The sequence below is a fragment of the Oncorhynchus mykiss genome, chromosome 1, assembly GCF_013265735.2.
Source record: "Oncorhynchus mykiss isolate Arlee chromosome 1, USDA_OmykA_1.1, whole genome shotgun sequence".
NCBI lineage: Eukaryota > Metazoa > Chordata > Actinopteri > Salmoniformes > Salmonidae > Oncorhynchus > Oncorhynchus mykiss.
Window position 1 is genome coordinate 28,902,571 of NC_048565.1, and position 14,961 is coordinate 28,917,531.

General features: G+C 39.9%; 1 protein-coding gene across 1 annotated transcript in view; it reads left to right on the forward strand.

Annotated features, from left to right (window-relative positions):
* The first annotated feature begins 1,120 nt into the window (after window positions 1-1,120).
* The window catches only part of LOC110520661 (insulin-like growth factor 1 receptor), a 162,408-nt gene continuing 148,567 nt past the window's right edge, over window positions 1,121-14,961 (forward strand). The window contains exon 1 of the mRNA XM_021598084.2: window positions 1,121-2,173. Within this exon, the coding sequence (XP_021453759.2) occupies window positions 2,080-2,173 (94 nt within the window). The 5' untranslated portion in view covers window positions 1,121-2,079. The remainder of the gene's footprint in view (window positions 2,174-14,961) is intronic.

A 14,961-nucleotide genomic window follows, 5' to 3' on the forward strand; every position in this document is an offset into this window, starting at 1 on the left:
CAACACATACGGCAGTCTATTATAAGACTAGAATCAATAATCATAAACATTTAATTCCAAACATAAAGGTAGGCTATATAAACTATATAAACCTACATTTCCATCCATGTACAACCAACATATCCCGAAAGAATCAAACGGGCACTGCGGAAAATAGACTAGCATAGGCTAGGCTATTTATATGTTCGGTGTAAATTTATAGGCCTACCAATAATCTAATATAACAAATTGTTTTGCATTGTAAACACAATGCATCCAATAATAAAATGTTGTAGCCTACTGTGATTGTAATTATTTGCTTGCTAAATGTTTATCCCGGACATAGGACTTAGGCTACCTATTTTGAATTCAGAGGGAGCTGGATTCTAAAGTGTTTTTACATTTAAAATAACGTTTAGGCAACTGTTATATAATTCACTACTCCCAGGGAATAACAAGTAAATGAGCTCTTCTTCCATATATCGCACTTATTAGGCTACTACACAATATAATATATGGAAAGTAGATATAGCCTGTAGGCAGAATAATGTATATTTACTTTGCTTTTATTACCCTATAGACGAATATGGAACGTTATAACCTAATGACCACCAATCAAAGCAAATAGCTTAATTTAAGGCAACACCATTGGCTACGTGATTTAACGGTATGTAAAGGGTTTAGCTGTATGCAGATTCTAAACTCTTAATTACTAGTTAAGATATTATAAATGTAATGTAAATATAATACACAGTTATAACACATTGGTTGAAACTGTGTGTTTGTTATGGTGCTTGCCCATGACTGCACGGGCAATAATAAAAGTAGCCTAATAATGAATAACAGTAGCCTGGTCATATATCAACACACAATTTGGCAAATTCAGAAATAACAATCTCACAAATGTTTATTACAGATTTACAAATGTAGCCTATACAACTGGAGCTATAATTAACCGTTTACAAACGATTTATAACCTTTTGTTACACTTGTTTTGGAGGGATGCATCTTTTTTAATAGGCTAAATTACATTTATAATGACCTTAACATTGGTTATCCATGTCATTGGCTGCTTGCTCCATTCCAGCTTTTCTCCGTGACTTGCCGTATGCTTAGTGCTATGTGTTTCTGTGTGAGCGGAGCTTACTCTTGTTTACAGCAGTGATTCTACGGACTGGAGACCGACAACGAGGGCAAGTGATAGGATTGCTGCTTACTGGAGCTATACGGGAAAACTAAAAAATACACATCATCACCCATAAATGGCTCACAGGACATAACGGAAGCTTGAGTTTGGTGCAAGTATACCATACTACACCCCAACCGAAGCTCTTAAACTTGATAGTCTACTGTTGCGTGGCATAGGTATTTTTTTCAGCCGCAAAGGAGACGATTGACTGCGTTAACGGCGAAAACAGACAGTGCAGGGGGCGGGAGAAAAGGGGGGTGAGATTGGTGAAACAATTTCTGTTGTGGAGGATATTTTGGATTGCGCCCTGTTGGAAAGGCTCATTGAACGGAGTTACGTTCTCATTCATTTCCCATCTCAGCCACCACCCTGTGGAACTGGCCGTAGATTCTCCTTCTAATTCTCATCACTCAGACGGAAATGAATGATAGAAGATTGGAATTCCCTTTGGTCTACTACAAGTGAACGTTGTTCGATTGCGAGTCATAAAAACTCCTGCGCACAATTACTGGGGTTTCAAGAAATGGAGACTGAGGATGCGGATTACCATCATCTGTCGAGTGAAATCAGTGGCACGAATGTCTTGCCAGCAATCCTTAAATCATTGTGTCGTTGGCAAGAATAACGAATTGTTTTAATTTATTTAATCTTATATATATATATATATATATTAAAATATATAGGCCTAGGCTATATATAATTCCACCAAAACACAAAACTTGGAAAAATAGTAGGCTATACTCTGAACACGAATTTGTATCTACCTGTCAAACAGTGTAGCCTATTTGCTGGACCACGTTTTTTTTTTTTTCTTTTACTTTTTGTGAACTCGGTGGCATCATCTCCCTTTTCCACTATTTTGGAATTAAGTTATTTGCTTTTTAGAGAGGTGAATAATTAATTGATCAGGAATGAGATCTGGGACAGAGAGGAATACTTTGACCTTGTTTTGGGGTCTGACGCTATCTGTCTCCACTATCTACCTATGGACGGCAAATGGAGAAAGTAAGTGCCATTGTGATGTCCTACTCAAAATAATACGGTATACATTGTCAGGTTTCTTCGGGTTTATCCTCATTCATGCGAGCCGTTACAATGCAACAATGTTTTTCCGCCAATGGTTTAACATTGTAGCTATTTTATGTTATTATTATTTAGTTACAGCTGTATTGTTGGTCTGACTACAGTACTAGTATCTTGTTTTGGTCCACATGACTGTAAAGAGATACATAGGCCTACATGCTAGGCTACATGTTATTGTAGGCTTCATCGCCAGCCTCACGTCAATTCAGAGATGAATTAATTTGGGAGTAGGCTGAATAGCAAAAGCAAATTGATGATTTAAAAAAATAATGCCGTATCTAGCTTGATTTAGCTATGGAAATAGCTGAAAATATGGTCACATTGCACAATGTAAACATATATCACATTAGGCTTTGAGATTGTTGATTTTTCCACAGTAGCCCACAAACATATTAGCCTATATGTTTTTGATTTTGATTCAATCTTACAGGCTCATATATTTTAGCAATGAATTAGGCCTACACCCGTAAAAATGTGAGCCTTTATAATGATGCTTTCCCGCAAACGAACGAGGATGAATCCATGGATGAAGGTTAGCCTACTACTTTGACCATGTGGCCATTTTGCATTCGTAGCGGTGGTGGTAGCGCGCGGTTTCCGAGTCCACCAATGTCATTATGTGTATGCACATGCACGCGCAAAGTATAGGTAAATACTGTCCTATTGGTTTATCTTAGCTTTTGGCCTTTTATTTTAGCGACAAAAAATGCATATAGGACCTGATGTCACATCCTGGAGGACTGTGTTAAATGAAATAAGCCTAGTTTTTCTCCAGTTTACAATAGCCTATACAAAGGACTAGTGCGTCTCTTTATCCACTTCAGTGCCTTCAAATAAAGGTACAGTCTTAGAAGAAAAAAGTGCTATCTATAACCAAAAAGGGTTCTTTGGCTGACCCAATAGAATAACCCTTTGAATAACCCCTTTTGGTTCCGTGTAGAACCCTAACTGGTTCCACAGCTGTTTTTTTAGTTTACTCAACTTTTGAATTAGTCTTACCTGAATGTAACATTTTTTTGTTGGCCCAAATTTAGCTCCAACTTGAGAAAATGTTGTCGATTTAAAGTTTTGTGTTTGCTCAACTTGTCTCATATGCTTGCTCAACTTGTCCCATATGCTTACTCAACTAGAAATTATTATTTGGGCATCTTCACTAAAAAATGCTGTGGAACAGGTTACACACACACAGTGCTTTTGGCATGCAATGTTTTCAACATACATATTTGACACACTTTGACATACATCATGACATTGTGCATGTATACAGTAATTATTATTCAACATCTCCTCACCTGGGATTTTAGCTCATAATCCCTTGGTTCACGGCACACCGATCTTCCTGCTATGCCACCAATTCTTTGTCAATGACTGATTTCATCTGTATTGCTATACTTTGCACTTCAAAGTAAATCTCAGCTCTGTTAAAAGTACACTCAAGTAAAAGTATTATTAAAGAGTAACATTAAAACAAAGTAATATTCCCCAACAACATTAGGCAAATATACAGGAAAAAAAAACACATTTCATTAATAAGTCAATCAAATCAATGATGAGAGAATAGTCAGATGAATTGCTAATTGACACAGACATGGTGGTGTAGAAGAAAGATCGGAATGCTGTGAACCAAAAGGTAGTCGAGTTCAAATCGCAAACATGTTGAATAATAATTACTGAATATGAACATGCACAATGTAATCATGTGTGTCAAATATGTACGTTGAAAATATTGTATGTCAAAAGCACTGTGTGTGTGTTACTGCACAGACTTGTTTTGTGTGAAAATGTCCAAATAATATTTTGTCTAGTTGAATGAACATATGAGACAAGTTCAGCAAAGACATAATTTTTGCCTAAGTTTTCTCAAGTTGGTGCTAAGTTTTAGCCTAAAATTTTTAAGTTCAGGTAACACTTTGACCGAAAAGTTTAGTAAACTAAAACAGGCTGTGGAACCAGTTACTTAATAATAATTAGTTGAAACTACTATATATATTTTTTTGCAGTGTATGCAACCTCTTAAAAGGGGTAGGCCTTTTCAGAAACAAGGATAAAGTCATTGGATACCCAAGTATCCAAAATGATTGTTTATATGCCATGAGTAGGCAAACAAGTGGTGGAATGCATATGAAATGCAGACATTCTCTGCTAAATTAAATGTACAATTGAGCTGCTACTCAGTCCTATTTCTATTGACAATGCCTCCAGTCTTATCCACATGCATGTTCTATGTCAAGGAAATAGACAGTTCTCAACTATTTTCTTTAAAGAATTTATACATAGTTCACACAAGTGCACCACACTGACTTTGAAGGACTGAGCAGCTTGTAAAGATGTGGATTATTTTCCATAGCATAAAAATATCAATGTTTTGAGGACTGTTGCTGTTGTCAGATCAGCATTATTCTTTACATTTCCTGTACCTCATCTGTCTTGCAATTAGTTAACATTTTAGTCATTTAGCAGATACTCGTATCTAGAGCGACTTACAGGAGCAATTAGGGTTAAGTGCCTTGCGCAAGGGCACATTGACAGATTGTTCACCTAGTCGGCTCGTGGATTCAAACCAGCAACCTTTCGGTTACTGGCCCAACACTATTAACCGCTAGGCTACCTGCCAGCCATTAACTATTGCTTGCTCTAGTGGTTACCCTCAACAGCTCAGGGAACCTGGGCACCTGGTTCCTGCAACCTGTCATAGCATCTTCCAATTGTGCTGAGTTATGTTAATAGTGTGCTTCATGATGTTTTGAGAAGGCTATGAAAAGGCAATGGCTTATTAGTTAGTGGAGAAGACAACTGGGCTTTGCTATAGCTTCTGACATCATCATTTGGAGCCCAGTTTCCAGCCAGCCTTCAAGAAGGGTCAGGTGTTTTTGGAGAGTGAATAAAGGGTCAAATGTAATAAGGTTTCGGAGCAAGCTTTGCAAGGTTTGCGCAGTATCCAATTTTCTTGTCTCATTCGTTTACACCAGTAAAGACAGGTGGAGGTGTCTAACTAAATAGAAAATATAACAAATGTTTAATCCAGTCATGTATTATCGGAATGGGAAAAGTCTAATGAGGCTCAATGCATTTCTGAAGACTGTGTCCCCTCTGAATTGAGTATATGCCCAGTTTGTGACCATTAATAACATGTAGGCTACTGTAACAGCTCACTTTGATCATGTTTGAGTTTGACTGCTGTTAAGCAACTTAGTGGAGTCTCTAAGGCTAAACACCATGTGGTGGAGCAAAGTGACCCAACAGTGACGGAATCATGTCTCCTGCAAAATCGATTAGGGGTGTAAAGGTACACATATTCGTACCGAACACGGGGAGTCAGTTCAGTCCGCACTGGGAACCCGAATGAATGCATAAAAAATATACTAAACAAAAATATAAACGCAACATGCAACAATTTCAAAGATTTTACTTAGTTACAGTTCATATAAGGAAATCAGTCAATTGAAAAAAATGAATTAGTCCCTAATCTATAGATTTCACATGACTGGAAATACAAATATGCATCTGTTGGTCACAGATACCTTAAAAAAAAGTAGGGGCGTGGATCAGAAAACCAGTCAGTATCTGGTGTGACCACCATTTGCCTCATGCAGCGCAACACATCTCTTTCGCATAGAGTTGATTAGGCTGTTGATTGTGGCCGGTAGAATGTTGTTGCACTCCTCTTCAATGGCTGGTTATGGAAGGAAACTGGAACATGCTGTCAATCCAGAGCATCCCAAACATGCTCAATGGGTGACATGTCTGGTGAGTATGCAGTCCTTGGAAGAACTGAGACATTTTAAGCTTCCATGAATTATGTACAGATCCTTGCGACATGGGGCCGTGTATTATCATGCATAAATATGAGGTGATGGTGGTGGATGAATAGCATGACAATTGGCCTACGGATCTCATCACTGTATTTTGGTGCATTCAAATTGCCATTGATAAAATGTAATTGTGTTCGTTTTCTGTAATTTATGCCTGCCTATACCATAATCTCACCGCCACCATGGGGCACTCTGTTCACAATGTTGACATCAACAACCCGCTCGCCCACACAATACTATACACGTGGTCTGCGGTTGTGAGGCCGGTTGGACGTACTGACAAATAGTCTAAAACGACACTGAGCGGGCTCATTATAGAGAAATTTACATGAAATTATCTGGCAACAGCTCTGGTGGACATTCCTACAGTAAGCATGCCAATTGCACACTTGCTCAAAACTTGAGACATCTGTGGCATTGTGTTGTGTGACAAAACTGTACATTTTAGAGTGACCTTTTATTGTCCCAGCACAAGGTGCACCTGTGTAATGATCATGCTGTTTATTCAGCTTCTTGATATGCCACACCTGTTAGGTGGATGGATTATCTTGGCAAAGGAGAAAGGTTCACCAACAGGGATGAAAACAAATTTGTGCACACCATGTCTGGGATCTTTTATTTCTGCTCATGAAACATGGCACCAACACTACATGTTGTGTTTATATTTTTGTTCATATAAAAACTAAAAACACTAGGCCTATAGGCTATGCTTATGCTGTGTTGTATGCCTTGAGTAAATCTGAGCTGACAAAAATTCAGGCTATTCCGTTAAAACAACGAGAGCCTATGCGCACGTTGTTATCAAAATTCAAATCTTAATTGGTGCATTTCATACTGTCCTTTTGTGAGCCGCAGCCGGGAACTAGTTCTGTACGATGGTGAGTGGTGGGGTCGATGAACCAGGAGGATTCTCTATCTTTGTTTAAATCTCCAGTTTGGGAACATTTTGTCTTCCCAGTAGATTTAATAGCGTTGGACAGAGTACTTCGCCACTGCTCAACGTGAATAACCTATACAGCTGCCAACACCTCAAACATGTTGATGCATTTACACCGACATCACTCTAATTTTCCTACCTGCGGAGCAAGATGGAAACGCAAAAAAACAACACAACTACGTCTCCCCTCTGCACTCAAGCAGCCCTTTGCAGCTGATTCTGACCCGGGACAAAGAAATTACAAGAGCAATATGTATGTTTATAGCTGTGGATATGCGCCCATTCACGGTGGTTGAGAAGAATAAGGGGTTTCAGCACCTTGTGAAAGTGCTCGAGCCACGTTACAAACATTGTCCTCTCGGACCCATTTTAGCAAGCATGTAGTACCTGCTCTATATAAGCAGGTTGAAGCCGAAGTTGTCAATGAATTGGCCAATGCATCCTGTGTTGCTCATACCACAGATGGATGGACCCTCAGGTCTACAGAGAGCTACTTAACAGTGACCACCCATCAACAACAAAAACAAACAAGTAAAACTACAGTAACTGTTGGCATTTCATTTCCCCCCTGTACCAGAACCGAACTGAACTGTGACCCCAAAATCACAATACCTACTGAACTGTGGGTTTGGTGAACCGTTACACCCCTAAAATCAATACATTAAGGCCCTTCAGAAACTAATGTTCAGAATTGCTCAATAAGGGGGTGCCATTTGTTTATTAGTTAAACAATAACATTACAACTCACAGATTATACGTAAGTACAGTCTTCATTGCTACTGTCTGTTAGTTGCTATTTATTGGTTGTCGGCTGTTTATTTTTGATAGAGGCCTATATCTGTAGTACTTTGGTGGTTGCATTTACGTTATAAGTGAGTATGGGTATCTATCAGAAATTAAACTGACAGTTGGCTTCTTTAGGAGGGGTGCTTGTTTATCTATGTGATGTCTGGTTGATTTTGTATAGTTACTAGCTAGTGTGTGTAGCCCTGTGGATGTAATTGATGAGAACGGCTGTGTTTTGTGCTACGAGGAAAGGAAGGGGATGTGGGATATTGCAGATGATTGTGACATGGAAAGGAAACAGGGAACAACCTCAATTAGCATTAAAAAAGGAGGAGGACTCAAACAACAAACAATTGAGAGCTATTGTCCAGTGTGGTCAGGCCAGTGTCCTCGCCACTGTGAATCACAGAGTGGGGCATTTCTCAGCATCCTGCTGAGCACGGCAGAGTCCCACCGCCTCTGTAAGGGCATGACATTTTTTTAATCTTGAACTTTGGGATTCCATTGAACTTCAGTCCCTCAAGCCATGGGTGGAGTTTCTCAACATATAGCTCACCATCATGTGTAGGAGGACTGGAGACAAGTTCAGAACTTTCAGGTGTCAGACCAATACAGCCAAGATAATGGTAAACAAGTCTGTGTTTACCATTTCACTTAGAGCAACAAACCTTGGTCACTTTCATTTCATGGTAAAGGTTTTTTTTACCCTAAATTATTGTTGATGCCGGCCAATCTGTTTTTACAATATACAGGGTAGAGGTCGACTGATTATGATTTTTCAATGCCGATACCGATTATTGGAGGACCAAAAAAGCCAATACCGATTAATCGGGCAATTTTTTATTTATTTATTTGTAATAATGACAATTACAACAATACTGAATGAACACTTATTTTAACTTCATATAATACATCAATAAAATTAATTTAGCCTCAAGTAAATAATGAAACATGTTCAATTTGGTTTAAATAATGCAAAAACAAAGTATTGGAAAGTAAAAGTGACAAGGTGAAAATCTGTCAATCTGCCCCTGAACGAGGCAGTTAACCCACCGTTCCTAGGCCGTCATTGAAAATAAGAATGTGTTCTTAACTGACTTGCCTGGTTAAATAAAGGTATAATTAAAAAAAAATAAAAATATTGCCAAATCGGCGCCCAAAAATACAGATTTCCGATTGTTATGAAAACTTGAAATCGGCCCTAATTAATCGGCCATTCCGATTAATCGGTCGACCTCTAATACAGGGTACAGAATATACATGTATTTTACTATGATATTGCCCATTTCCCAAAGGGTTTAAAAAATCTGCAAAATTTAATCAAGGGCTATATTTTATGCATAGAATATACAATTATTCCGGGCATAGCAAATTAATGGCCATGCTCCATCAAGTCTTGTATACTTTCTACCCTATGCATTTTAATAATCTGTCCACGCTAATAAAATTTAATTAAGTTCGCTTTTAACTCTCACCACAGTAAACTTTCCATGCCATTGCTTCCAAGTATACAGCAAACAAGGCTCAATGATACATTGAGAGGGAGGGAGAGAGAGCGAACGAGAGAGAGAGAGCGAGAGAGAGAGAGCAAGAGAGAGAGAGAGGGAGAAAAGGTGTGAGAGAGAGTTAGAGAGAGGAGAAAGTTGGTGTTTGGAAATAGAATGTGCAAAAATACTCCCACTAGGGAAACAGACATGGTTTTGTTGATTGAAAGAGTAGAGAGTTTGTGAACTGTTTTATTGGTCTTTGCTGTTCACACGGGCGGTCTCTGGACAGCCTGGCCTGGCAGCAGACAGATGCTCCTATCGAGTCCCAGCCACACTCTGACACACACACTATTTGAGGTACTCCTTTTGGCTAGCATGACTCATCATTTTACTCAGCTGCCTCTTTGCTGCAGCTCAAGTAAAGGTTTAAGTGAAGTGTGGGATTCAGGGCTAAAATCACAATTTAGAGTAATGACGCTATCCTCAACTGGATGGCCTTGAATGAAGACAGATCTCACTGTGTGTGCGTATTGTTAGACTCAGCTTCCTCTGTTTGTTCATGTCCTGTGACTGCTGGCTCTTGTTTAACACAGACACACTGGCATTTCTATTGCATAGTTACGACAGGACCCATTCCTCCTCGAAAGCAGAATGGCATTAGCTGTCACCAAGGTTACACAGAATGGGGGTTAGATGTTCCTCTGCACTTGACATCCACGCTCCCTCTCTACCTTTGGCTGAGTGGTACAGAGGACTGTGATGCAGTGGTCCTCGTGACTAGGGCTTGGGCTAGTGACTCAGACATGAATGCATCCTCTCTCTCTGTCTCATGGGTGAGACAGTAAGACTCTAGGGATGTAATGATTAACCAATACGCATCAATCCCTGGTTCAAATGTTTAAGATGCAAATGCATTCGGTTTGCGGGACCCCAAACTGATCCAAAATAAGTATGCATCGGAAAGAAAACCGAATCAAACGTTACGAATCACCGGTTTATTAATGTTTTTTACTTCTATTGTTTTATTCCGAAAATAAATCAATTTTGTGACTGAATTGATGCGTCCTCTCCTTCAGTTCAGTAGCCCAGGGGTTGCAAAGTTTTCACTCACACCCCCCTTCCAGCATTGGGGAACATCCCACGCCCCCGCTGCGCGAGCTCGTGCCATATGGGCGCAAGCACTGTTCATGACATAAATTGTTCACCTTTTGTTGGCGGAAAGAAAATGTTGCAGGTTTAATGCTTATTTCCTGCAATTATGCACATGATGTCATGGGGTACATAGAAAATGTTGCAGGTTTTTAAAAAATGTATTTTGCCATGTTAAATGTGGATTCATGTGATATTTGAGTAACTCGAACATTACTACAAAATCTACGGGCTAAAAAGCCTAGCTAAAAAATGTTAGCTGACATGAGCTAGTTGATCTGGACATTTCTGACTAGTTATAAATAGCTCTCTGCGGTATACAATGACTGACATGACAAGAGGAATACTGATGATGTACTACTCAATTTAAAAATGTCACCTTGTGCGTTCTACTATTACAACGTTCAAGAGTAATTTAATGTACGCTACCAGTCAAAAGTTTGGATACACCTACTCATTCAAGGGTTTTTCTTTATTTTTACTATTTTCTACATTGTAGAATAACAGTGGAGACATCAAAACTATGAAATAACACATAAGGAATCATGTATTAACCAAAAAAGTGTTAAACAAATCAAAATATATTTTATATTGTAGATTCTTCAAGTAGCCACCCTTTGCCATGATGACAGCTTTGCACACGCTTGACATTCTCTACTTTGAAGAATCTCAAATATAAAATATGTTTTAATTGTTTAACACTTTTTTGGTCATTGCATGATTACATATGTGTTATTCCATGGTTTTGATGTCTTCACTATGTCCCATAAGGCAGTGCACAATTGGCCCAGCGTCATCTGGGTTAGGGTTTGGCTGGGGTAGGCCATCATTGTAAATAAGAATTTGTGCGCTGTCCTATGGGACTCCCAATCACGGCCGGTTGTGATAAAGCCTGGTTCGATTCCAGCCTGGAATCAAACCAGAGTCTATAGTCACGCCTCTAGCACTGAGATGCAGTGCCTTAGACCAATGCTCCACTCTGGAGCCCAAAATGTATAGAATTGTGTTATAAAACAGCAATTTTTGTCTCTGCACCATGCTAAAATGTGTTGAAATGCAGTAAGTTACCTGATATTTATTTTTAGGATGAATAAATCCCCTCCTCCAAAAACAATATAAACCACACGCGATAGTCCTGTCCTACTAATTTCTAACATGCTGACCGCACCACTTGCGTTGCAAAATAAATGTAAACGTTCATGTTATTCAATTTTTGCACCCACACTGCTCGTGCGCGCCAATGAGCGTCTGATTTGCCAAGCGCTAAAATAGAAGTAAGTTCTATTTGTGAAGCTGAACACGATGCAAGTCCTGCCTCTTCCATCTCCTCATTGGTTATTCCCCCGTGGGTGATTGAAAGATGAACTGAGTTCGGTTGGTAGTCATGGTAACTATGAAAGTTAGATGCCAATCGCCATATGTCCAAAGAAGAAAAAGCCTGGAAGGAGGAGAGATGACTAGAAAATATTTGGTTTACCCTTTTATTTGTGGATTAATTGTCAGAGTAGAGGACCTTGTGCATTTCAGATAAAATAACAACTCACGGTTTATATCCTAGGACAAATTAGCTATCAACAGCAAGCTAGCTAAATAGGACAAGTTAGTTAGCTAAATTTCCATAAATATTTAATGCTTTTCGACCTGTCCCCAAATTAATATAATTGGTTATATACATGACCTGCGTGTCATGATCAAGTTCGATGTGGGGGGACAAAACCAATTTGCGCAAGATGGCGCACGCGTGCGGCTGGTTTGGGTTCGGTGTAATTGTAAATGTTAACATAGTACTATCTAGAAAAAAAATTTATCTGCAAAAATGACAAGTTAATCATTGTGTGAAGATGATTTCAGATGAAAGTTGGGTGGTATCTTATAGTGGGGTGGTAGATGCTCAGTCTGACCTATGGCTCAGCTCAGGTGCCTACACACACCATTGACATTGACACACACACACACACACACACACACACACACACACACACACAGCTTAGAAAAGTAATCTCAGAACGATCCAGCTCAGAGAGGCCCAAGTCCTGAGCTTCCATCATCAGCAGATATTAATTTAAAATGGAAAGTAATGTGTTCATTCAAAAAAAAATTGTGTGCATCGAATTGAACCGAATCGCATCAATTCGTTCTCCTAATCAAACCGAATCGTACACTGAATCGTTTCAGACTAAAACGTATTGTTCCTGTATCGTATCAGAGCCCATGTATCTAGATGTGTATCAAATAATTCATGAAAGGAGAGATGCACATTCCTATAAGACTCCCACTCTATCTCGTGACTGGAAGTGCTCGGTCTTTCCCACTATGCCTCTGCCCATCCCTCAGCCCTGGTTCCGCTAAGGGGGCAATGATGCCGGCATATCGTGTCTCACCCCCAGCGAGGGAGTCAGCGCAGTTTGCATGCCTGTGTGTGTGTGCCTTGTGCTCAGCTCTGCTCTCTCACTGCAGTCCACACAGCATGGCAGGCAGCCTGACAGGGACTGTGCAGGCAGGGATGGGAAAGTGTGTCACTGTGCTAGTTTATGAGAGTGCAGTCAAATCCTCTCCTACGGCCTCTCCAGGCCGCCAGCTGAGGTTTACAATGCTTAATTAAACACTTATTTAAAGTGGGCTGTCAAGAGTATTTGCTCATATGCAATCTCTGGCCAGACGCATACATGATCATGTACTGTGGGCCACGGGTTTAATAGCCCATGGAGTATTGTACAATTTGCAGTATGATTGCAAATGTTATCTCTTCTAATAGATTGCACAGTGACAGGCCGCAGATCAAGAGACTGTGGCCAGATCCATATTGAAACAGTGACTTTCATAATGTTTCTGATTGTTCTGGGGGAACCTCCTCTCTTTGGTAATGTGCAGCTCTTTGATTTGTAACACTTGATATGGACAAACCATATAAATAAGCTGCAACATACTGTGGATGTCGTTTCAAATGGCTGGGGAGGTAATGTTTCAGCCTCAATAGCTCAACTGCTAAACTTAAGTGGTATTGGAATGTGACCTGATTGTGCAAACCCATTAAACGTGACTATAAACTATATTTAAAAGACGACAGGTATGTGTGTGTTTACCCCTTCTCTGCCATGCTGCAGTCGGGCCGAGATAAGGGTTTGGAGTGTGTGTAAGGGGGTGACAGTGTTGTGTTACTAGTCTGGGTCTGATATCTGAACCTGTGCTTTTGAAGTGAGGACCATGCAGGGGAAGTGGCCCACCAGACCACTGGTCAGATGACTTCCAGCATGTGAGGGATTAAGTCAAGTTGAGGTGTCAGGTGTGAGGGACAAGTTTCAAGTTTTATTAGTCGTATGTACAGGATACACCTGGTATTCACCGTCTAATTAAATCCTTACTTGCAGGTTCCTTCTCGGCAATGCAACAGCAATAAGAAATAAGAAAAGATAAGAATACGACCATAAAGTACATGGCTCAGAATAGAATTAACATCTGAGCACAGTATAAAAAAACAAACCAAGGTTGAGCAGGAACCGGCAAGACTCGTGCCCTCCTCAGCGCTGCCATCTTACATTAAACTCGGAGGGATGGAGGTGACCTGGTCCACTGCATTTGCAACTGCTCATCAGGCTCTCACATTTGTCTGCATTAGAGGTCGACCGATTATGATTTTTCAACGCCGATACCGATTCTGATTATTGGAGGACCAAAAAAAGCCGATACCGATTAATCGGACGATTTTTATATATACAGTGCCTTGCGAAAGTATTCGGCCCCCTTGAACTTTGCGACCTTTTGCCACATTTCAGGCTTCAAACATAAAGATATAAAACTGTATTTTTTTGTGAAGAATCAACAACAAGTGGGACACAATCATGAAGTGGAACAACATTTATTGGATATTTCAAACTTTTTTAACAAATCAAAAACTGAAAAATTGGGCGTGCAAAATTATTCAGCCCCTTTACTTTCAGTGCAGCAAACTTTCTCCAGAAGTTCAGTGAGGATCTCTGAATGATCCAATGTTGACCTAAATGACTAATGATGATAAATACAATCCACCTGTGTGTAATCAAGTCTCCGTATAAATGCACCTGCACTGTGATAGTCTCAGAGGTCCGTTAAAAGCGCAGAGAGCATCTTGAAGAACAAGGAACACACCAGCCAGGTCCGAGATACTGTTGTGAAGAAGTTTAAAGCCGGATTTGGATACAAAAAGATTTCCCAAGCTTTAAACATCCCAAGGAGCACTGTGCAAGTGATAATATTGAAATGGAAGGAGTATCAGACAACTGCAAATCTACCAAGACCTGGCCGTCCCTCTAAACTTTCAGCTCATACAAGGAGAAGACTGATCAGAGATGCAGCCAAGAGGCCCATGATCACTCTGGATGAACTGCAGAGATCTACAGCTGAGGTGGGAGACTCTGTCCATAGGACAACAATCAGTCGTATATTGCACAAATCTGGCCTTTATGGAAGAGTGGCAAGAAGAAAGCCATTTCTTAAAGATATCCATAAAAAGTGTCGTTTAAAGTTTGCCACAAGCCACCTGGGAGACACACCAAACATGTG